The sequence below is a fragment of the Panthera tigris genome, chromosome B2, assembly GCF_018350195.1.
Source record: "Panthera tigris isolate Pti1 chromosome B2, P.tigris_Pti1_mat1.1, whole genome shotgun sequence".
Lineage (NCBI taxonomy): Eukaryota > Metazoa > Chordata > Mammalia > Carnivora > Felidae > Panthera > Panthera tigris.
In genome coordinates, this window is record NC_056664.1 from 42,646,063 (window position 1) to 42,671,542 (window position 25,480).

General features: G+C 38.3%; 1 protein-coding gene across 4 annotated transcripts in view; it reads right to left on the reverse strand.

Annotated features, from left to right (window-relative positions):
- The window catches only part of SUPT3H (SPT3 homolog, SAGA and STAGA complex component), a 535,933-nt gene that overhangs the window by 92,748 nt on the left and 417,705 nt on the right, over positions 1-25,480 (reverse strand). For all 4 annotated transcript variants that reach the window (XM_042986488.1, XM_042986487.1, XM_042986485.1 and 1 more), the window contains exons 7-10: positions 14,177-14,252; positions 9,100-9,212; positions 7,710-7,817; positions 3,749-3,916 (exon numbers count right to left, since the gene is read on the reverse strand). In XM_042986488.1, coding sequence (XP_042842422.1) covers positions 3,749-3,916; positions 7,710-7,817; positions 9,100-9,212; positions 14,177-14,252 — 465 coding nt within the window. The remainder of the gene's footprint in view (positions 1-3,748; positions 3,917-7,709; positions 7,818-9,099; positions 9,213-14,176; positions 14,253-25,480) is intronic.

A 25,480-nucleotide genomic window follows, 5' to 3' on the forward strand; every position in this document is an offset into this window, starting at 1 on the left:
GTGAACCCTAAGCAGGATAAATACAAAGAAAACCATGTTTGTAGATATCACAGTCAAACTGCTGAAAACTAAAAATAAAGATATAATCCCAAAACCATCCAGAGAAAACGAACACATTACAAACACAGAAACAATAATACAAACTACTGACATATGATTGAAACAATGGATGCCAGAAAATAGTGGAATGATATCATTAAAGTAGTGAAATAAAATTGCCAACCCAGAATTCTATATCCAGTGAAAATATCTTCTAAAAATGAAAGAAAAGATATTTTCAGAAATATGAAAACTCAGAGAAACCGTCACCAGCTAAACCGCACTGTAACAAATGCTAAAATAAAATTTAGTAGAACAAAAGAGGAAAATAATACCATAAGGAAATCTGAACATAAAAAAATAGTAAATGTTAAATGGAAATGGTAAATGTTAAAGTCTATTTTTTCTCTTAGTTTCATTAAAATGCATTTGATTATTTAAGGTAAAAATAGTATTATGGTTTATAACATAAGAAGATGTAAGATGTACCACAACTATAGCATAATGGACAAGAGTAAAGTACATGCGTCTTACAAATATGAGTCTCATATTTTATGTAAGCAGTACAATAACTCCAAGTACACTGAAAATTTAAGGATATATTGTAATCCTTAGCATAACCACTGAAAAAATAATGCAAAGAGGTATCACTAAGAAACCAGTAGATAAACTGAATTTCTTAAAGAGCACAGAACCCAAAATAAGAAAGAAAAACTGAGAAACAAAAATAGAACAAGCAGAAAACAAATACCAAAATAGTTGACCTATATCGGATCATGTCAATAAATACACTGAATATCAGGGAATTAAAGACTATAATTAAAAGATATACTTTAGAAAGGAAAAAGAAGCAAGACCCAACTATTTGGTGTCTACAAGAGATGTGCTTTAAATATTAAAGGCACAGATACACTGAAAGAAAACTGACAGAAAACATATTAATGTAAACAGTACAAGAAAGCTGGAATGGCTATAGTAATCAGATAAAATAGAATTCAGAGTGAATAATATTACCAGTGCTAAAAGGAAGATTTCATAAAGATACAGAGGTATGCCATCATCATGGATTATATGAATTGGTACTGTTAAGACATTCATAACCCCAAGCTGATGGAAGTATTCAATCTGATCCCTTTCAAACCCCCACTAGGCTTTTTTGTCTTTTTCTTCCTCCCTTCCCCTCTTCTCCTTCCTTCCTTCCTTCCTTCCTTCCTTCCTTCCTTCCTTCTTTCTTCCTTTAGGTAGACACTAAGATGTTGATTCTAAAATTTATATAGAAATGCAAAGGACACAGCGTGTCCATAAAATTATGGCTGAAAGATAAAGTTTGAGGTCTCATACTATCCGCTATAAGACCTACTATAAAGCTACAGTAATCAAAGCAAATGGTACCAACAAAACAACTGACAAATCAGTCAATGAGACAAATGAAATTCCAGAAATAAAGACTAGATATGTGGTCATTTGATTATTTCTTTCTTTATTTTTATTTGAGAGAGAGAGAGAGAGAGAGAGAGAGAGAGAGAGGTGAGAGAGAGAAAGAGCGTGAGCAGGGTGCAAGGACAGGGAGAGATGAGGAACTTAAGCAGGCTCCACACTCAGCGCACATCCTGACATGGGCTTGATCGCACAACCTGGGGTCATGATCTGAGCTGAAATCAAGAGTTGGACGCTCAACTGAGCCACCCAGGTGTCAATGGTCATTTGATTTTCAACGAAGCCACCGAAGCGATCTAATGGAAGAAAAGAGTCCTCAACAAAAAGTTTGGCAATAACCAGATAACCGTATGTAAAAAAGTGAACTTGACCTCCAGTCATATAATACACAAAAGTTAATCTGATGATGATGAAATAGAAATGGAAGTGATACAGCTTTCAGAGGAAAACACTTATCACCATGACTTGAGAGAAGTCAAAGGTTTCTTAGGATACAGAGAGCAATAAATGTGTGAGAAAACTGGATGAATGAGACTTCATCAGAAGTTCAAAACGTCTGCTCATCAATATATACCATTAAGACAATGAACAGGTAAGGCATGAACTGAGAAACAACATGTAGAAAAAACATTTGACAGAGGATTATTACATAGGTTATATATAAAGAACCCCTACAAATTGGTGATAAAAGACAATCTTCCCTCAAAATACTGTAGAAAAGATTTGAAGAGACTTTTCCCTTAGGAAGATACATGAATGGCCAGTCAGCACTTGAAAAAATGCTTAACATCGTTTGTCATCAGGGAAGTGCTAACTCAAAGTAAAATGAGTCACTGTTGAATATCCATTAGAATGGTTAAAAATAAAAACAATGATAACACCAAATGCTGATGAACATGGGAGGCATATACTGCAGGTGTAAGTATAAAATGATACAAATATTTTGGGAAAAAAAAGTCGTGGAGTTTCTTTCTTTCTTTTTTTAATATTTATTTTGAGAGAGAGCGAGAGAGTGGAGGAGGGACAGAGAGAGAGGGAGAGGGAGAGAGAGAATCCCAAGCAGGATCTGGCTGTCAGTGGGGCTCAAAACCACAAACCATGAGATCATCACCTGAACCGGAATGAAGGGTTGGATGCTTAACTGACTGAGCCACCCACATGCCCCATTCTTAGAGTTTCTTTGAACACTGAACACATACATACTCTATGGCCTAGTACTTTAATTCCTAGCTATTTACCCAAGAGAAATAAAGGCATTTGCCCATAAAGACTTTCACGATAAAGTTCACAACAGGTTTATTTGGAATACCTCAATAACTGGAAACAGCCTAGGTGTCCACCATAATCAGAATAAATACACTGATATATTCATACAAGGGATTATTACTCAATAATAAAGAGGAATAAATTACACTTATAGTGAAAAACAAACTTCAAAAATATCTTGAGTGAAAGACATTTCACTCAAAAGAGTTTACATCCTACATTTTTCTTATATGATGTTCTAGAACAGAAAAAACTGAGCTAGTATGAAAAAAATCAGGACAGTGACTGCCTTTCTAAGGATAGTGGCTGGTATTGACTGGGAAGAGGCATCCAGGAACTTTCTGAACTGATGATAATGTTTTATATCTTTGAGAGGGATTTACAAAACAACAGGTTACACATTTGCCCACATTCGTCAAAGGGTATACTTAAGCATTGAGTGGCTCACTGTGTGCTAAGTTTTACCTTAAAAAAAAAAAAAAGAACCACAAAAAAATGTTACATAATGAAGTGTTAAGCCATGAGGTGTACTAATGTCTGTAGCTTACTTGGCCTTGTAGCTAAAAAAAAAAAAAAAAAAAAAAAAAAAAAAAAGATGAACTGACAGATGAGCAAAGGAACAATTAGATGCATAGATATAATAAAAGTCAATATGTAGATAATACCATAAGTATGGTAAAATGTTCACTGTAGAATCTAGATGGCAGATACATGGTGTTAACTCTACAATTCTCTTAATATTTTTGTTACGCTTGAAAATTTTTCTAAGAAAATATTAGAAAAAAATCGTTATCTTGCTTTATCCAGAAGAAATCTGTTATGAAAGTTTCAGGAGAAGTCATTAAGTATGGTCAAGCATAAATTGGTTGTTTCTAAAAATCTGAATGATGCGCAAAACAGAGCACATTTTCCAGATCTCTGAAACAAACTCAACGAGCCTTTCTCCGAAGCTCTGCATCAGAAAAAAAAAAAAAAAAAAGGAAAAAGAAAAAAAATTGTCACTGACCTTTTTTCTTTTCCTTTGCTTGGTTTTAGTCAAGTCTTGTCCAGCACTCCCATTCCCAAGGGATCCTGCTGTGGTTTTCCCTGAGTGCTGTGACCCAGATGATGGGGCTGTTGGTGTGGGAGGAGGTGTGGTCTCAGGAGATTCTGGGTAGGACTTCATGCTAGACCCCTGCCCAAAGAGATTTGGTTTTGAAATCAAGTGACCAGGACTTCTACTGACATTCAATTTGGTTGAATACCTCCTGAATTCAATACTTCTTGAGGTTTACAAGTATCAAAACACAAGGTATGATTATCTAGTGCACAGAAATGGTGCCCTGTCTTGCCCCTGAGAGTCTAAATAGTCTAAATTTTTAATCTGTCTGATCAGCTTAATCTTAATCTGTCTACTACAGCTTCTGAAATTTCTGTTGATTCGGTCAGATAGAGAGATTTCTACTTGGAGGTTCTGTCAGCATGTCAGACTTACATGTCTCAAAAGGCACCTCTGAAGTCCCCCCCAAACCGGACGCTGTCCAGACACGATTTGTATCAGTGTGACCAGCCTTCTACCAGTGACTCAAACTCAGCGCCTGAGGGTCACTGTAGATACCTCTAGCTCCTTCCATTTCTAGTTCCTTCCTTCTTTCATAATATCCCTCATTTCTATCTGGTTTCTTTGGCCATGACTGCAGGTCTGTTCTCTCTTCCATGTAGAAGCGCTTCAAATGTTTGAGGACTGTCACTTTGCATAGCCTCTTTTCTTTTACAGGTCAAATTAGCTCACATTCCTTCAACCACTCATTTCAGGTTCTTTCACCTTTAGATATAACTCGCCTTTAGATATCCTCAACTGTGTCAATATCCTTCCTATTGGATGGTACCTAAACACTGAAACTAAACACAAAAATTTCCTTATCAGTAACATCACAGTATTAGCTCCTAAGAAATGTACAAGCCAATAAAAGCCTAGAAGCTTTTTTTTCAGATATGGTATTATTAGTCCACATTTGCTTTATCCCACCACCTATATACTAACCATACTATCTGCTGGCCTACACTTCTCCATATTTAAAAAAATTAAGCTGGGGCGCCTGGGTGGCTTGGTCGGTTGAGTGTCTGACTTCGGCTCAGGTCACGATCTCACAGTCCGTGAGTTCGAGCCCCGCGTCGGGCTCTGTGCTGACAGCTCAGAGCCTGGAGCCTGTTTCAGATTCTGTGTCTCCCTCTCTCTCTGCCCCTCCCCTGTTCATGCTCTGTCTCTCTCTGTCTCAAAAATAAATAAACGTTAAAAAAAAAATTTAAAAAAAATAAAAAAATTAAGCTAAACTTTGTAAAATGTTTGGCTGAAATGCATGTATTGGTTTCAGAAATATTTCTTTGATTTGGCTGCCTAGGAACATTATCAAACAAGAAGGAATAAGGCTAATTTGGCATGAGTTGTTCTTAGGAAAAACAAGGTAACTCCTAGAGATCTCTGCTTGCTGTGCATAAACCATATGTTAGAAAAAAAACCTTAAAAATTAACTTCAATTCCTATTAAAGATGCTAATCTGAGAACCCAAGCATAACTAGCTTGGTTCCTTATCTGCCTAGTGTTCAAGAATGTCAGTCATTAAAATAGAACGTATTATGTATTAACTCCATACCTTGAGAGCTTGATTCCAATCCAAAGCACGTAGCACCTCCATTTGGATCTTCCTAAAACACCCATTTGAACTCATCACCCTTTAGGAGCCAAGAACCCTTCAACAACTCTTCCTTAACTCTAAGAGCCTAAGGCTTAATTTTCTAATCTGACCTCCTCCTCTTCCTCAATGAATCCTTTGCTTGAATACTTTAATCAGCTTTGTTTTTCCCTTCTACAATTATACCTATGCTGCCTCTGAGGCCTAGAATATTCTTCCCAGTTTTACCATCTTGTCAAAGTCCTATCTTCCCTCAACACCAGCTTCCTCTCTGAAGTCTTCTCTACAGTCAGGGATTGTTTCTATACCTCCATGCTTCCTGTCTATGGCACTCATTTGGAAATTAGCATATGCAATCTCAAATTGTCTGTTTGCTTGTTCTTCATATCCTTGTTTGTTTTACAGAACACAGATCATACCAGTCTTTGGGGTTCCCCTTTGTACCCAATTTGTTAAAAAGCCCTTTAAAGCAGGCCCTTGATGTTGGTTGCTGGTTTGTAACTTTGATGAGGAAGAATCCTACTTTAGAGTGGCCATTCTCTGTGTTTTGTCAGGTAATAAAGGGCAGGAAGATTTCCAGTCCCTCTGAATGTTCATTTTGACCACCAGTCACACAGGAGGAGGGGTGTCTGGACGGCCAGGGAAACGCCTGAGGCTTTGCTAACATATTTAGTCAGGATGCTTTCCGACACTCACGCTCCCGCCTCCCAGAGAGCCCGGGAAACCGAGCACACACAGGCCATTTTTCTTAACTACTGGGTAGCTGGGAGCAGCAGCTGTGGTTGCTGAGCGGTTGCCCAGGGCAGCTTGGCCACCCTGGAGAACCAAGAAAGAAGGGAAATAAAGAGTTTTCCTAGCCATGCAAGCAATCCCTTGAATGTTAAGGGAAAACTAGGCTTGTTATGTTCACTGTAAATTTCTTCAATTAGAAATGTTACAACAAATTTGTCTGATGTTAATGAAAAGCATACTTATACACATATTCATAAAGTGAACGTGTACCAAAGATATTTTTAAAGGGTGTTCTTTGACATCGTAATTTGGGTTTGTAACGTAAAGAAAACAAAGTGTTTAATCAACTGAGTAAGCTTTAGGGACTTTTAAAGTATGATGACTGATAATGATGTATGATCTTTTCTAAGAAAAAAAAGGATTTGTAATGGGCAAAACACTTTAATTTCTACTTGGATTCCAAGCCAATCTGATCCTCCAAGGGGAATAAAAAGATGTCAATCTTCTGACGGATAATGAGATATATAGGCATATATATTTATATATTTTCTAAGTATCCAAGAGCAGAGATGCTTAAACTTGGGGTCCGTAGGGTTCACAGATCCCTTAGATCCATAGAATGGTTTCAGAGGGTCTTTGAACACCCTGAATTGTATACAAAATTTGTGAATGTGTTTACGGAGACAGGGTTTATAGTTTTTGCCAAATTCTCAAAGGGGCTTAGCCATTTTCAGGTTGTATATTTCACCCAACTTGATCCAAAGCTCGCTTCACAGCTATACATATAGATGTTAACCTAACCTCCTTGCTGCCTTCTATACGGTTATTAGATTGAATTATATGAAATTGCTGTTTGTGCTAGTAAAAAAAAGTTACATATTAGCAAATTCGTTCAATAGATAATACCACATTTCTGGTTTGCAGCTATATGCTGCTTACAGAGCATCTTCATAATAAGAATGTTACACAGTTACTGCACAATGTCTTAAAGTTTGGCAAGATTTTATAGTCCCCTAAGTGGGGGTCCCAGCCACATAAACTGGATATGAAAGGATGTGATCCTCACATGACAAGGGCCAATCTGAACACAGAGAATAAGTGGAGCCATGCTTCTTTAAATCATGTTTAGAGCTGGATCAATAACTGGGAAGTAAAATTATCAATAAACGTTGGGAATTATTAGGACACGAATAATAGTGGTCCTCTCATTTCTGAGGCGCAAAGAAATAAAGAACTATTCTCAACATTGTTCAAAGGCCCAAACCGGTTGTTCACCGCCCATGGAAACGAGGTGAGGTCTACAACTATCCCTCTTTCACTGCAGGGCTAGGGAAGCTAGATAAGGCAAGAAAAAGGTGAGCAAATAATTGTATTAAGTGGCTTGTTAGGGCCTGGAACATAGTAGGAACTCAGAAAATCTCTGTTTGAAAGTTGAGCGTGTTCAGATTCCTGACTGAAGGCTATACATTCCTACATTGTCTTTTTCAAAGAATTACTACCGTAAACACCAGACATGAGAAAAATCCACAGATGTGTCAAAGACAGATTTTTTTTGCTACTCACCTCAGCAGAGTTGTGATACTGAATGAAGGTTGCAGAAATGGCATGGCTGAAGGGGTCTCCGGCCTTGGTTACCATGTCCTGCCTCACAAGAAGAGCCAGGTCCACTAACTAGATCAGAGTAATGAAAAGAAGTCACATCACTGGAAAGAACCACCAATGTCAATGCAGTGGCAAAACTGAAAGCAATCCATTCCAAATGTTACTGATCAACAGTGAACCTACAAATCTGTATTGTGCACATGAGCATATGCTTTCATTGACTGGAAAATGGACCTATCCATGAATAGAAACACCATAAGAAACTCTCAAAAACTGAGAATAAACTGAGGGTTGATGGAGGGTGGGAGGGAGGGGAGGGTGGGTGATGGACATTGAGGAGGGCGCCTGTTGGGATGAGCACTGGGTGTTGTATGGAAACCAATTTGACAATAAATTTCATATTAGAAAAATGAAATGAATTAACTGGTTAGATATGCTATATTCTAAACTGTGCTTTTATTCTATCAAGAGTACGGATGATTTTTATCCAGTAAAACATAAATGCAATTTAATGCAGCAGGCCGAATTTATTGAATAAATATGTGCTATTGAAAAAAAAAAAAAAGAAACAATATATTCTGACTTTCTAGGGGAGTAGTTCTCAGATTGTATTTAAAAATCACTAGGGGAAGCATTTTAAAATAGAGATTTCTGGGCTCTAGATACCGAGATTCGAATTTGGTTATGTTTTATTTTCTTTTATTAGTTTCTTTTATTTTTTAAAGTTTATTTATTTATTTTGACGGATTGAAGAGGAGCAGAAAGAGAGGAAGACAGAGAGAATTCCAAGCAGGCTCTGCACTGTCAGCACAGAGTCCGACGCGGGCTCCATCTCACAAACCATGAGATCATGACCTGAGCCGAAATCAAGAGTTGGATGCTTCGACTGAGCCTCCAGGGCACCCCTCTGGGTTAACATTTTAAACAAGCAGCCAGGAGAGGCTGATGCTTGTGGTCAAAGGACCATGCTTTGATTCTGGACTCAGGTTTTGGTAAGCACTCAGTAGACTGTACATAACTAGAAAGGTATTTCTCAAAGCTCAAAAATAATCTCTAAACAAGGTAGATGTGTCCTTAGAATTCAAGGTTGAGAAAAAGTATGCAGGGATACACAACTTCGGGTTAGGATCAAGTTGTAACAAACAGCCACTTTTACCCTAACACCCACCAGAGTTGAGGATACAAAGAAACATAACTGAAGGAAATTTCAGAAAATGGCAAGATTGCCATAGGATACAACTCATGGCTGTTCTCATTCCTGGAAGAGTAGCGGTAGAGGACCTGATTATGGACAGGGATTAGGAGAAAGCAGTCATGAATGGCCTGTTAGGACAGATATTATAATTCTTACCTGTGCCACAGTTTCATATGCTAAATATGCTAAAATTTCCATAGCAACAACATTGGGTTTTATCTCCATACTGCTGCAGTCCAACCAGTCTCGAAATTTGGAGGCTTTTTTGGCTAGCCATCAAAAAAATAAATATCGAAAATTTAATTTTTAAAGTGTTTTAATACTTCATGTTACCATCACAAAACGGAAATTACATTTGAAAAATAATGCATCTAAAACGCTATGTTTTCGAAGCACTAATGATAGTGTCCCGATATTCAAGCCCCGAGAAATTCCTCATGCATTTGGGTCTTTGCATTTTGTATCCGTGCTACATAACACAGTACACGAGATGACTTAATGTTCAGACCTTCTCACAGTGTCAGAATAAGTCACCGTTGGCCATAGCTCCTGTATTAACAATAGTCATAGGGGTTGCTTGATTGTAACTTTAATTTATGCTTGTGGAAAGAAATTCCTGCAAGAAAGAACCTGTGATTAAAAAAAAAAAAGAAAACGGGAACGTACAGAAATTGTATTTGCGATACATTTCAAAATGTGTCTATTACTGGAACAGGCTCAAAGTCACAAGTTCAGAATAAAATAGAAAAAGTTTATGCCTGCAGTTACAGAATGAAATAGAAAAAGTTTATGCCTGCAGATGTCCAAATTCTTAAGCCTGACTTTCCGAACCTCCAGACTGATTTCAGCCTGTCTTTATACCAGTGCCTACTGAAATGCCACCTGGCCTTGAGTCAACCCTCTCTCTGTTCATCCCGGCTCCTTTCCCTCTGTGGAATGGCATCCCGCCTCTCTTCTTCACTCACACGGATCCTGCCTGCACTGTGTACTTCCCCACACAGTCATTTACTGAACACTTATATCATCAGATACCCTTTCATGTCCGCTTATCATTTCTGAAACCGTATCAGAAGATTTTTTGCAGGCGAACACCACGCATCAGGTCTCTCTCTCTGCATCCCTAACGGTACCAAGCGCATGAGTAACCTTCCGGTAAAGATCTCTAAACTGCCACCGTGCGAGGCAGAGTCTAACCTGACATAGGGCCTTTATTAGATATTACTAATTTAACCAGTAATCAACAGGGAAGAGAGTGATGGTAAAGAAATCTGTGCCGATTATTCTTTTGGTTAATCTGGTCCCACGGGTCTATTAAAACCCTTAACGGTCACTCAAAGCATGATGTTTGGATCCTTACAGATACAGGCTTCATGAATTCCACATACAGAAGAGTTTTCTTGGAAATAAATCACAGAAGACATGAAGTCTTGCTATCGAAGTGTATATCCAAAGCTGTCAACTGTGGCAGAATTATGGTAATCCCCTCAAAACTATCTCCCCAAAGTAACCAATCTTCCACCTACTCTCTGACATGCAACATTCCAACTAACTAGCGAGCTGCAATAGCTCCCAAACACTTGTGTAACATCTGTGGAATACTTCTGAAGTTCAAGTTAACAGGCAGCAATTTGGCAAAATCAATAAAAGGTACCATATCCACTTCTCCCTTTGACAGGCTGTTAGGAACACAGAAACAGGTATTTTGTGACTATGCTCTAAGCGATTTAAGAGAGGGAAGGGATAATTCCCAGCATTCCATCAGATCTGTCCACCCAAGCAACAGAATTGGTGGCTTCCTCACTAGATTTTAAGCTCTGAGAATGCAGGGATGAGGACCATGTGTCCACCCTGTATCCCCAGCACCTAGAATACGAATAGTGCCTGGCATCCGCAGACTCAAAATAAATATTTCTGGATAAAAACTGAATGAACAAATGAATGAAAGATGATACTTCTTTAAAGGGTAGGGTCTCAACTTTTCCATGTCAAAAAGGTGCACAGAGGTCCCATAAAACCACTGTGGGTTACTGCTATTCCAACAACAGGTGAAGATTCCCTGAGATAATTCCCTCCCTGTCAGCTGCAGAAGGATGGTTTCAGCGACAGACCTTCCCAGGGTATTGCTGGGAAATACCAGCAAAAGAGGCACAGATACCCCCAGTCATGACAGTTTGTTTCCATCGGGAGGTGGGGGGCACCAGAATGAATGAGTTCCTTCACCTTTACTCCTCTTCTCAATGTATCAGGAGAAAGGGTAATCATGGAAATTGATCAACAATTTCAACAGAATCCCGAACAAAGGTCAGAAGTTCCTAGGATTATCAGTCTTCTGTGCTGGAATTAAAATAACTTCATACAGGGAATTTAAGATTAGTTAATTCTCATACACATGTTTATCTTTCTCATCATCGATCACTAGAAAAATTCAAGTTTCTCTCAATATCCCATTCTTGCATCCCTGCATACTATCTCCTTATTTCTACCCCAACCGTCTCCCAGTCTTGCCATTCTGATCCTTCCCTTAGTGCCCCCTCTAATGCTCATTCCACTCTGAAGACGTTCTTCTGCGACTTCAATCTCTTCAAAATTACTGCTACTTGGATTAATTGAAAATAATCCTCCTCAGAAGGCCTGGTCCTCCCTGGAATCTTCTGTAGTAGAGATTCCTTCTTTCTTTCCTCCTGTACATATATACTGATCAGCCATGGACTGCCAGCCTCTTCATTTCCCCATATACCAGAGCGCTGGGAGGTCAGACCTTCATTCTCTTAGTTTCTCCGACAGGGAAAACACAGGACAAGTGGACAGAGACTTCTTACCAACAACAGAGACTAAAAGACAATGCTATCCTGTTTTAACAAATAACTACTAGCCCACAATTTCCTACCCGACTAAACTACCACTTAAGTATGAGGGCAAAATAAAGCATTTTTAAGACAAAAATGAGTGCTTTAAGCTCTCACAGAGCCTTGGGAAAAACAAAATTAGGCTGAGAAGGAATGTTTACTAATGATCAACTTAAAAAATTTAAGTCCAGGATGCGTATTAAAAAATTAAGGATAGCAGCTAGAATAATAGAAAGAGAATATACACTATACAAACTGTTTGAGGAAACATGGAGTGAAGAAAATCTAATTAATCTGACAGAACAATGAAAAGGAGAAGGAAAAGCAAAATAAAAAAGTAAATTGAAAGCACAAAGACAGCATATATAAACCCAACAGTATAAGTAATTAAGCACACATAAGTTAAAATCATCAATTAAAATACAAGCAGACTCTCAGATTGACTAAAAAGAAAATCTACGTATTTGTTTACAAAATTCATATATGAAACAAAAGGTTGAAAGGAAAGGCTTGCAAAAAGATTTATCAATTTATAACTAAATTTAAGCTTTGTGAACTAACGTACATATCAGATGTTAAGACTTTAAGGGAAATGACTATCTAACTTACATAAATATAAAAACCAAAGTGTTGGTGAATTTGATCAGTATCCCAATTCTGCAACTTACCTTCAGCCTAAAAAGTTATGTGTTAATTTAAAAATGCATCAGTAGTCCCAATCAGTGAATGCCAAGATCAAATATTTACGAAGACACATACAGCTGGATCACAATTCCTATATCCTGGTAATTTATCAGAAGGGTAGAAACGAAAAAAGCCTACCATTCTGACCAGTGTGGGTATTAGTTCTAAATGTGCCAACCCACCTGGACTAAGCATTCCCAACCACAGCACTCTGGCATATAAAACAGAGTCTTGCACTAGGGTTTCATAATGAAGCACCTATGGGCGTCATGTGAAGAAACATTTTTAAATGCCCAAATCCATCTTCTTTAAAAGAATTAAGCATAATAGTATGTCTAAGCTAGAAGTATATTCTATAGAAAGGGAAAATATTCATTATTACTGAGTTACAAACAAAAAACTGAGTTGTTAAAAGTCCGATTTCCAAACATAAGATGTATTAGGACGCTCCAGTGGCTATCTGTTTTAGTGTGAAATAGCACGCCTGTTCCTTTAAGTGAATTAAATTTAAAATATGATTTTAAAAAATAGTTCAATAGCACTAAACGTTACTTTATAAACTGGAGATTTATACTTATAAAAGACTTGAATGCCATTTTTAAACCTAAAAATTACAATACAAAAACCTCTCATTTGCTGAAATTGCCATGATCTGAAGTGTCATTTACTTAATGCTTCACAGATGTAGGATGCCAAACTGTTAGTCAGACTGCAAAGTATATTTAGTTAGGACAAAAAAGCTCCCAAAACATGTTTTCCTATATTTTACTGACATTTACATGGGACACTGTTGGAAATGTGTCATTTATTTGTACTTGATGATCTATAAATGAAGCTCTCATTTTCTTTTTTTCAAATCAAATGCATTGTTATTATGACCACAGAACAGTTTTTCCATTTAAAGACACCATTGTGTCTATAATCCCTCAGACCAGGGTCATGTGCTCTTCTGTCAGATTTTTAACCGGACTTTTCATCACACTTACTCTTTGACCTTTCCCCCGAGAGTCTTAGTCATGGAACTGTTGTGGTGAGGATGTCTGCTGCACAATTGAGCCCGCTATGTATCACGAGCCTTTCTGTACTTTTAGTAAGCTTGTGTGCAATGACAGGACAGTACTTAATTTATCACTAGGTTATTAGTGTTACAAGAGCATGGACTAATGAATTTGGCTCACACTGAATGCCTGTTACAGCAGGGGGTTACACACAAAAATGGAAGAGACTATTGATACGTTCCTTTGGGGTAATAAGAGTATGCATAAATAAATGGAAAGCCTGGTATTTATTAATATTGGGGGCTCTTAAATGTCATGACTGTGCTACTCCAGTCCATTGTGGGTCAAGTACAATCAGCAATACTAGTGTAAATATGACTAAGAAACTGGAAAAGAAATTAAAGTGGGAACGTTAGAGAAACTGGAATTTTTCTGACTAAAAGTAATGTGAATAATTAACATGGCTCTCTGTATATTACCAGCACCCTTTAAAACCTCTTAAGACTATTAATTACAAAATAGTAGAGTGGGGTAAAACCTTTTATAGACTCCCCTACAATGCAGGGGTTGTTTCTGTAATAGTTATAACTATGCATATATTAAATTCACCAATTTCTAAGGAACGGAGATTGCGTCATACTTTAGTATATCTGTAACACATAATCTCTTAAACATGTAATGAAGCAAAATTAAACATTTACTTACAGAAACTTAATTGTCGACTTTCACAGAATTCTGCATATTGAGCCGAATCCATAATTCGAGTTTGCCTTTCTGCTCTCTAACAGATAAAGAGACACACAATATTTCAGGGCAAGTAGACCACTGTCTATGTTTTCTTGGCTAAAACGCAGAAATGAAATTCCATTTTTCTTTCTTGACTTTAAGTAAACAGTTTAGCACTACCATAAATATCATGATACATAAAATTATGTTAAGTTAACTGTAGTTTTGAAGCTTGTGTCTTTTGGAAGTTTAAAATACCATTTTCTTCTCCTCTGTTATTGTCATTATAGCCGAAGGAAAAAACCCTAAAGAATCTTACTTCTTAGATTGTGTACTTCTAAATTTTCTTAATCACCATCCATCTAAGGAAAAACCGTGACAAGATGATAACAAATCACACAGAAAAACTGTTCATCATTATTGCCCAACTATTGCCATAGAGCTGGGGATTTGCAATGTTAAAATTGGAGTCAATGAATGGAATCCATATAGTTTCCCTCAGAACACAGAGCCAGAGCTAACAAATCCATATTTTAAACTGCAAAGAAAATAAAGAAAAAGGTAAACACAACACAAAACCTTTAATCTGAGTCCAGGTATGATTCACAGTTTGGTAGCGTTTCATTCGTGGGTTTTTGATTCAGTATAGCAGATGTTTGCTGCTTCATTGTCCCACAAGAGGTAGGATAATTATAATTCACCCATAGTTCGGTGGGAAAGAATATGACCGCTTCCGCTTCCTTGGCAAGGGAAGCATTTTGAAATGAGACAGGCTGGTACTTCTTGGAATGAGATTCTGGCCAGTAAAGGAAAAAAATTCCCTGAGATTTTAATTTTTTTCTGCTTTGGAAGGGCTCTCAGCAAGTTTTCTTTATCACAGTTGGGAGTACATAAGTACCACTGCTAACGTCTGGATGTTTTTATATACTTTTTTGAACTGAAATTATTGTTTTTTCATTTTGTTTGATTTGGGTAGTGGTCAACTGAATTCTGATGATGTATCTGTTGATGGAACGAATAATCGTGTACTAATGCTGCTCCATGCAGAAAAGACAGATGGGGTGGTGGGAGTTAAGGTAAAATTCACCAGCTCCTGTGGTTCTAAGACCACTGACTTTTTTCCCCCTTGCTTCTCTTTTTCTTTTCTTTCCCTCTCTTCTTTCCTTCCTAATCTCTCCTGACCCCATACATACAAACACATATATGTGCTGACATAAACCCAGACTTCTTTATTTACCCTCTAGGTTTAAGTATCCTTTTTGAACATGTATTAATAAATAGCATCCACACATTATGTACATTATGTGCAGTGCATATCTGAAACATTATGTTTCCTTAAGGATGTATTATTGGGTGAATTTTTCAATACTTAGAAGTATTTTTTGATATGTGAATGCCTGATTTGGTTTTGTCCTTTTTAGCGTACCTGACACATGACTCAGTAAATGTTTGCTAATGGACAGTAGGAAATAAGGGAGAATTTTGAATATAAGGTGTTTATTAAAAAAAAGGTTCTAAGGCATAACGCTGTCAGTGTCTGACTATACATTTGTATTTCTAGCTCCGAGAGAATTTCTGACCGTGACAATTAAACAATGAAACCTCCGTGAAATGAACAAATGCTACCATTTTAGGCTACAATCAGGGCAAATGACCATCATCGCCATGATGTGGCTAGTCCTTGATTATCTACGCATTCCTGTATGTCTTCTCTGCTGCTCTCCAGCTAGGCAGCTTCATCCACCCAACACATGCTAAACAGAAAGGACTTAGATAAATAATGGAAAAAGAAAATTCCTAATGGGATTCTTAACCCTAACTTTTCTTCCACCGAGCTGGACAGTCAAGATTTGGTTTCTCTATAGATGTTTGCGTGGTGGATCATCAAGCATCTGAATATGTATTCCTGAAAATGGAAGTTAGGAACACTCATCCTAAGGGGCTCAGGCTTCCAGGGTTGTGGGCTTGAATCAAGCCAGGCATTTGATGTGAGATCCCGAGCTACATTTAAAAGACACCGGAGGACTTCCAATTATTACAGCTAGCGTCGATTCCTTTTGGACACCTGATTCACTGTCTATTGTCTTTTCTTCATCAAGTATCTTAAGTTTGCTTTCAATTCCTCTAGCACTGAAGCTTTAGAGCCCCATGAAGCTGGCCCTTGGCCGTGAGCAGGAAGCCACCGGCCAAGTGCCCAGCATACAGCACACGCTCAGGAAAGAGCAGCTGACTTAACAGCAAAGATGCACAGGCACTACAAAACCATGGCATATCAGAGCTGGAGGATGACTTCAAGTTCACCTTGTTCAAACCCCCTCATCTTAAAGAGAAGGAAATTGAGGCTCAGAGAGAAGTGATTTGTCAAAGGTCATCAAGTTAGTACTGTAGGCCTGGACTGCCAATTCCGGAGCCAGCCTATTTTCATTATGAGAAGTTGTCTCCAACCTATAGCAATGGTGTTACTCCAATATTTTTCTTTGGAATCCTCTAAATTCTATACGTTCCCTTACTAACCCATATCATGTGGCCACCATTAGTAATGTGCTCAAAGTGCTCATGCCCAAATACAATTAAATAAGGTCCTGGGTCAGCAAAGAAGGCATAACCCGGGGATAATCAAGTGCAGAGTGTTCAAACTGTAATGAACCTGATAGTGCACAGGTGTGCTGCAAACACATCACAGGTGTGCAGACATCCTGTTTTCCCCTCAACCTTCTAAATGTGCAGGGGGCTGAGGCAGCAGAACCCCCAGGCCGGTATCTGGTTGTAAGCTGCCTTGTCCATTTACTGCAGTGTGGCATAAAACGATCACTTTCTACGTGTGCCATGACACTTAAGAGGGTGGGAAGCAGTTGTACTAAAACCAATGAATGTCCTTGAATGTTACGTGACACAGCGCACGTGTGCTATTCACAGAATGGTCAAGTGAGCTCAAAATGAAATCAGAGACACCGACTGGCAGTGCAGGATGCTGAGGATGATTCAGATATGCTCATCACGCTGATTTTCGTCTACTCCTCTCTCTTCCCCATGAGTTATTTCAAATAAACCGAAAGAAAGGGACAAATGTGGCCTTGTAAAAGGGCCCAAATCTCTCACATCTGATTATATTATCTCTGGTCTATACACTGTCACCTTAAAATCAGGAAAGGTGGTAAATATCTAACCCTCATAGACTCTGTGTTCTTTAAAGATAGTTAACTATGTTTTACTTCTCTAATCTCAGCATTGGTCAGTGCTTAGCTTGGATTTACCTGGATCCCAGTAAATGTCACTGGCTAGCTGCATGGGTGGGCAGGCGGATGGATGGATGGATGGATGGAGGCAAAAGAAATGCATATAAATCCTTGTTGCCTGATCTAAAATCAGGAACTGTTAATATTTGTAATCAAGTTGTCCAAATTCCAGAGAGGGTAGATGGCTTTTTAAAGCCAAGGTCCCATAAAAAAAATCGAGACATTGGCCAACTTATTAAATAAGCTGGCTCCAATTTTCTGTAATGTTCTCATTCCACTTGCCCTTCTGCCTCTATTCAGATCACCCATTGCAATCCACGCTTTGAGTGCACACTGACAGTCCTCTTCTATTCCTGGTACTGTAGGGAATCTCCGGAAAAGATGCAAGAGGGAAAATCATAAGCCCTGTAGAACAGCGTGATCAGAAAAAACAATGCTTATTCTGTACAGAGAGCAGCACAATAACCTTTAAAATAAACCATTGTAAAAGCTCCATTTTTCAGTTGAGGATACTGAGCTCTAGAGAGTAAAAAACAATCTTTTTTTAGAGAAGTAAAAAAAAAAATAGCTTTTTAAGCATAGAGTTGATAAAGCTAGTAAGTAAAACTTGGGTCCTAGACATCCTCCTGTGAGGTATATCACTGAACAATCATGGCAGGTTAATCACAGCTTTTATTCATCCTGGATATTCTCAAATTACACAATGTGCTCCTGATCTCAGACTGCCACATGGACGTAAGGTCATCTGTGGATTAGTCATGCTCTTGTATCTACAAGTCCAATTTGTTTTCTACTTATCTGTCAATTCTACCCAGTCCTTGGTTTATGGTACATACTAGAGGCTTTTTAAGAAATTAGACCTTACCAGTACTACAATCTAGCAAAATATTCCCACAGAGGGGCATACATGGAAAAATCACTTTTGGAAGAATTATTCCGAACCTTTTCCAAACACGCAACAATATTCTAAAATTTCATTGGAATGGCTCTTTAAAAAGGTAAGAGAGCATAGTTACGCTAATCGTCATTCATTTCACTACCAAGAAGTTAACAGCCTTTTCTGGCTATTGTCAAACAAACTCAGAAGGCAGAATTCCATGCCAGATGAACTCATTTTCTTGGGTCCTACCTAAATGAAAACAGGGAAGCAGATATCCCTACAGATGCAGTAGCCAGTATGATTCGTTTGCTTGTTCACTACCTTAACAAAACAGGCCCTGAGTATACATTTGTTAATTTAAATTTTCAGTGAGGAGCTCATTTCAATGAACATGCAACTGCTTGTGTCCTGGAAAAATATTTTCAGCAGTGACGATCACCATTTGCCCCTGTCTATACCAGTTTGAGGTATGAGGCTGGATTACTTACGCAGCATACAGTTTCATTTAAATTCTCCGCGTGCTTTCACTGAAGCATCCACAAAGGTTAGAGAAACTATGTGCTGGCATATCTCTTGGCGGCTTCTCAAGACACATGACATTTATCTTTCTCCAGCGATACAGAATCACAGAGCATAACTCTGAAACCAAGATGAAAGTTTATCTGCTCTCACTTCCACCTTGGATTTTTAAAAAAATCTTAACTTTGATTACTCTTAGAAGTCTTACCATTGAAACGCAAAGTCCTTTCTGCATGGAAAAGGCAAAGCGCCAATAGCCACTACCAACTACCTCATGTTAAACAGGAATTGGTTGCTGAATTTCAAAACTGCAAATGGCATGGCGGGCAGTAGAATCCAGCAATGTGAAAACATGCGGATTGTGGGATGTGTATGCGTGTTCATGTATGTTGTGGTTCATCTGCAGAATGACATGAATAGATCAGTAAACACCACAGAATGCTAAAGAAACTTGGATGCCATATCCCCCACTCACTCTAGATAGAGAAGCGGAGGTTCAGGAAGGTTAAAGGGTTTACCTGGTAGATTTTCCTTACCTCTGCACCCAAGTGCAAAGCTCACCATTTTGGGCCTAGAGTACTGCAACTCATTCCTGGCTGGTTCCTCCCAAATATTTTAACTCTCCCAACCCATCTGGGTACAGCAACTATAAATAAAAACATGGAGCAAAGGCCTTGGCACATAGCAAGACCTTACCATAGCAGGCCCTCCTCTATCCCCACACCCCTTTCCTGCTTCTGCCTCATAAACTCAAACAATGGTTCTCAGCAGATCACTCACTGCATCAAATTAAAGCTCAAATGCTGGGCTTCCAAATACAGCCACAATCTGGTTCGTTCTTTATAGGCAGGCAATGTCCTCACTAAAACCTAACACCTTTGTGGTAGTCAGGTCACCCTTTGTCACATCTGCCATGTTGCTGTCCCGTGCGCCTCCGCCATGACTGTGCTGTCCATCTCCCCCCTCTTCCACAGGGCATTTAGCTCCTTCCCCTTCTGCGTGGGCACCACCTTCCCTAGGAAGTTTTCCCAAAAGCTCCCAGGTCACACTGATCTCTCTCCTGGAACATTTGTTCTTCTAGACAGTATTACACCCCTGCACTTTCTACGTGCTCTACTTTTGTTTCCCCTCAAAGGTTGTAGCTGCGAGAATGTATTTATTATTCACTGAAAAAAGCAAGCTGAAAACTGAATTGCACGTATCTTGATCCCGTTTATGATTAAAACACACACACGTGTGCAAACGTCTGGAAGCACATACATTATATTTTCGTAGTATTTATCCCTGGGGGTAGCATTGCCGGTAAGTTTTACTTTTTCAGTCACACATTTCAGTATTGTTTTAACTTTTCCTTAGGTGAATGACAGTAAGAAAAAACATTTTTAAAAACGAAGAGAATTTAAATGTAAAGAAATTCCTCTTGAGTTAACTTTGCTCGGCCTACTGGGGGTCATGAAGTAAATGTCCACACACACAAAAATAATCAAAGCAGTTATTCAAGAGGCAGAAAATCACAGAGAAACAGCATAGGTTTGGATATATGTTCTCACAGAGTGAGTGTGAACAAGAGGGAGAAAGGAGAATGTTACTGAATTAATTAGGGAGCCAACTCAAAATCCTGATTGTCTCTGAATTATACAACTGAATACAAATACAATGTATTTTCTATTTCATAGCCTGAAAAATGAAATTTTCCATTGGTGCTAACTTGTTCTCCCTGCATGATTTTCATAATACATCAATTTTGTGTGCCTAAGGTATTAAGAATATATTACAATAATCACGAGAAGTTTCTTAAAGAAGTAGCTATAGACTTAGAAGAACGTTCAAGGGACTTAAAAGGGATTTTGAGCTAAAAATAAGTGAGTAATTCCCAGTGAGTACAAAGCATCAGTGATTGAGAAATACACAAAAGGATATTTGTCACAGTAGTTCATAATAGAGTTGTTTCAAAATATTGAATTTTTAGGGGCGTTTATACTGTATGGGTCTAGATACATTAATTAATGTGACCACAGTTTTTTCTTTTCCATATATTCTAAACTATCAAGAATGAGCATGAACTGGTTATAAGGAAAATACAGTTGTTATTTAAATAGTGCTTTTAAAATCAGTTGAATGTTTACAATTTTTAAATCTGAATTTATTAAGCTAGTAGTGAGGAAAATTACACACAATATATTATTTCCTATCCTGGGATAAAACGTGTGCTAAGAGACGTATTTTTTTCCCAATAACTTAGTGGCACACAACCACACAATTCCACGTTTAGCTGTAAATCCTCATGCAGTGTTAGGACTAATTCTTACTAATGTTTCCCCCGAAACTGTAAACATGCTCTGTAATAACTAAGTTGGCAAATAATATAAAAAGCTATGTGAGTTTCTGCCCAAACTAGTTCTTTGAAGGAACAGAAGAAGACTAACCTCTTCTTTGTTTTCCTGATTGAGGATGCTGTAACCCTTTTTTGTGGCTTTTATGTGGCTGTACATCCAAAAGTGAACACACTAAATGAATACATACAAGCTCTTTAGGTATCCTGAAGAACATTCCTAAAAATTCTCATCGGTTTATGTACTATGCAGATGAGTCGACACGGCTTTAGAGTCTAGCAAATATAGAAGGATATAGTTAAATATTTCGGCTATTTAGCTAAACTTTTACGACACTGCCTGGAAAATGTGCATGTAAAGCCACTGTTGAACAAAACGTAGTTCATATTTTCTCTTTAACCTTGAGCTGGAGCTGTAGACCTTTCCATTTTCATTTAGCAAGATCAAATTCTCAAGCAATCCAATGCACATATCGAATGGAGGCTGGCTTCGCTTACACAGTGGGAAAGTTTGGCACCTTTAAAATAAAATCCTGTGAAGGAGGAAGCCTGTCAGTGCAACATGGCTCTCATCCTCTTCAAGGATACGTGGAACTCTAACAGAACAAGGAAGGGCCCTGCTTGGAATCTCCCTTTGTTGCTACTATATGATACATCCACGTTTTTTTGATAAGGATTTTTGCATGTGAAAATAAAATTTTTACCTTGTGTTACTTCATCCATTAATTCTAAGTTCCATAGCTCTACCATTAAAATATATCTGGAATAAACCACTTTTCACCACTTTCCACTTCGCTGCTACTATTCTGGTCCAAGCGTTCATTATCATCATCTCCCCTGGATTACTGCAATAATCTCCTAATGGGTCTTCCTGCTCCCACTCGTCCTTCCCAACCCCTGCCAGTTCATTCGCCACACAACAGCCAGTGTGATCCTTTAAAAGATGAAAATCGGGTCATGCCATTTATGATTAAAACTGCCAGTGGTGTCTCATCCCCCCCCAGAATGAAACTCAAAATTCTCAGAATGGCCTGCATATCCCTACACAGTCTTGTTCCCTATTACCTGTCTGGTCTCATTTCCTATCACTCTCCTCCTCACTTACTCCACATTCCAGCCCACTCGCCTATCCGCTGTTTCCCGAAAACGACAAACATATTCCCATCCAGGAGCCTGTGCATTTGCGACACCCCTGCTCTATCTTCACCCCACATCATTGGCTTGCTCACTCATTTCTTTGGGTCTCTGTTCACAGGCCCCCTTCTTAGAGAAGCTGTTGATGACCACTATATATAAAACAGCAGCTCCTGGCAGGGTACTCTCTATTGCCTGGCTTCATTTTTCTTCATAGCTCTTACTATTTATCATCTGCCACAATGATAGATGTATTTGTGGCTTATCTGTTTCTCAACTAGAATACAAAGCTCCTCAATGGCAGAGATTATGCCTATTTCACTGACTGCTAACCCCCCAATGAGTTGGATACAGAGTAGGTGTTTCATAAACATTGGTGGAATTGAATATATATATGTATACATATATATATGTATACATATATACGCATATATACATGCATATACATATGCATATATATACATACATATGCATATATATACATACATATATATATATTCTTCCTACAGTCTATATATGGAAAGGTTAATATCTCTAAGGCAAGGTTTCTCAGTCCTGGCACTACTGACATTTCGGGCTGAATGATTCTGTGCTGTAGGGACTGTCCTGTGCACTGTAGGATGTTTAGGGAATTCCTGACTTTTACCCACTAGATGCCAACAGCTTCTGCCTGATACTTCCTGGGTTATGAAAAACAAGATGTCTCCAAATATTGCCAAATGTCCCCTACAGGGCAACATCACACCCAACTGAGAACCACTGGTCTAAGAGGAAGAAGACCTACCATTGGTTGCCTCCCTGCTACGTGTCATGTGCTGTGCTTGGTCATTAACATTATATCTTTTAATTCTTCCAATAATCTCAATGGGCAGATATGATTATTTTTAAAATGAAGAAGCTATGGCTCAGATGTTAGATAACTTGTCTAAGACTGCACATCAAATAAGGTTGCTACAATCTCAAACCAGGTCTGTCTTACTCCAAAGTCTACGCCCTTTTTCCTATGAATCCTCACGAATGAAACTGCTGAAAGCAGAGATACTTTGATAGAGGCGAGGGAAGCGGATGCACAGTCTTCCAATTTTCCTTGTCTTCTGAAAGATATTCCTCAATGAAATAAAAATTGCAGAAATCTGTGCTCTCCTATTGTATCTGCCTTTCAAGGAACAAGCACTGTGCTTCTATATCTGGTTTTAGAACTGAGGCCATTTCAGACACGAGATTCCTAGGAGGACCATGATACTGAATGAAAAACTAATCCCCACGCATCGGTCAGAGTGATCTTTTAAAAATGGAATTGTGTTGTGTCATTTCTATCAAATCCCTCTTTGGTTTTCATATCATGGACTGTGGCAAAAATGACAGGTTTACCTGAGAGGCATATATGAAAGAAAGAGTGCTCCTAAAATACAGATCACAACACAGGCTGCTACTTCTAGCCCTCCTGACCCAGTGCGATAGGCCCCGCCCTCACCTCCCAAAAGAACCCTCCTCCCTATCCCAAGCCACACTATTGCTGCCAGAAACACTTAGGAGCAGCAGAACTACCTGCCTCAGTGATGGATCAGAACAACCAATTTAAAGTCCTCTTGCACTGTTGGTGGGAATGCAAACTGGTGCGGTCACTCTGGAAAACAGTGTGGAGGTTCGTCAAAAAATTAAAAATAGAACTACCCTATGACCCAGAAACAACACTGCTAGGAATTTACCCAAGAGATACAGGAGTGCTGATGCATAGGGGCACATGTACCCCAATGTTTACAGCAGCACTTTCCACAAGAGCCAAATTATGGAAAGAGCCTAAATGTCCATCAACTGACAAATGGATAAAGAAGATGTGGTTTGTATATACACATGGAATACTACTTGGCAATGTGAAAGAATGAAATCATGCCATTTGTAGCAATGTGGATGGAACTGGAGGGTATTATGCTAAGTGAAATAAGTCAGGCAGAAAAAGACAGATACCATATGTTTTCACTCATATGTGGATCCTGAGAAACTTAACAGAAGACCATGGAGGAAGGGGAGGGGGAAAAAAAAAGTTACAGAGAGGGAGGGAGGCAAACCATAAGAGACTTAAATACTGAGAACAAACTGGGGGTTGATGGGGGGTGGGAGGAGAGGGGAAAGTGGGTGACGGGCATTGAGGAGGGCACCTGTTGGGATGAGCACCGGGTGTTGTATGGAAACCAATTTGTCAATAAATTATATTTAATAAAAAAATAAATAAAATATAAAAAAATCTAGATACAAAAAAATAAACTCTTCATTATCTATAATTTATGTTGATACTCCTCAGCTCTCAGTTCAGAAGATATTTTAAAAATTGGCAATTCACATAGTAAACCTTAATCATTCTAACTGAGAAGGTAGCTTAGCAAGATGGTCAAATTATTCATTTAGGAATCTTCCATTGAAGAAAAATACTGCTGTAAACAAACTCTGAAATAAAGGGGGACAGCAAAAAAACATGTTTTAACAGTAAATCTGAATCACGCCATGTTTTAAAAATTCATAAAGGAGAAAGATGAAATGATGAAAAGATGAATAATGGGATCTCTCACATTATGCACCAGTGAAGAAATGAAGTCACCCATCTATGGAAAATTCTCAAGGGACTATATTATAGAGGAAAAATAGGCTTTTACCACTGGGTACCATCTGAGTTAAGATTAGAAACAAAACAAACCAAATTAAATTGTTTATTCCTTACAGAGAATGCCCTTAATCATTTTACAGCTGAAGTTTCTTTTCTCATAACTGGCTGAGTTGTTTTCATGAGTCAGAAATGAACAAGTTCATCAATAGAAGTCTGCCACAGAGACTGATCTGGCTGAAAGCACGAGTTAACACAAAACAAAGAAAGAAAATGATTTCCTGAGTATGCCAAGTTTTAATCACTGAAAAAAAAAAAAAAAAAAAGCCAGCAATGGACTTGACTAAATATGGCTACGGTGCCATTCAGTAATCATAGCTATTGAAATTGCTTTTGCTTCCAATGTAATAAATGAAAATTTCTAAATGGTTAGCAGGAAAAAGCAAGAATGTCTACATGTTCAGAAAATTAAGGTCTATTTCCCATTTTTATCTTTAAAAAGTCTACCCAATGAATTTAAAAAAGAAACAAAACCAGAAATCATCTCGGAAGTAACTGTGCTTTCAAAATCTTTGAAAAAAGT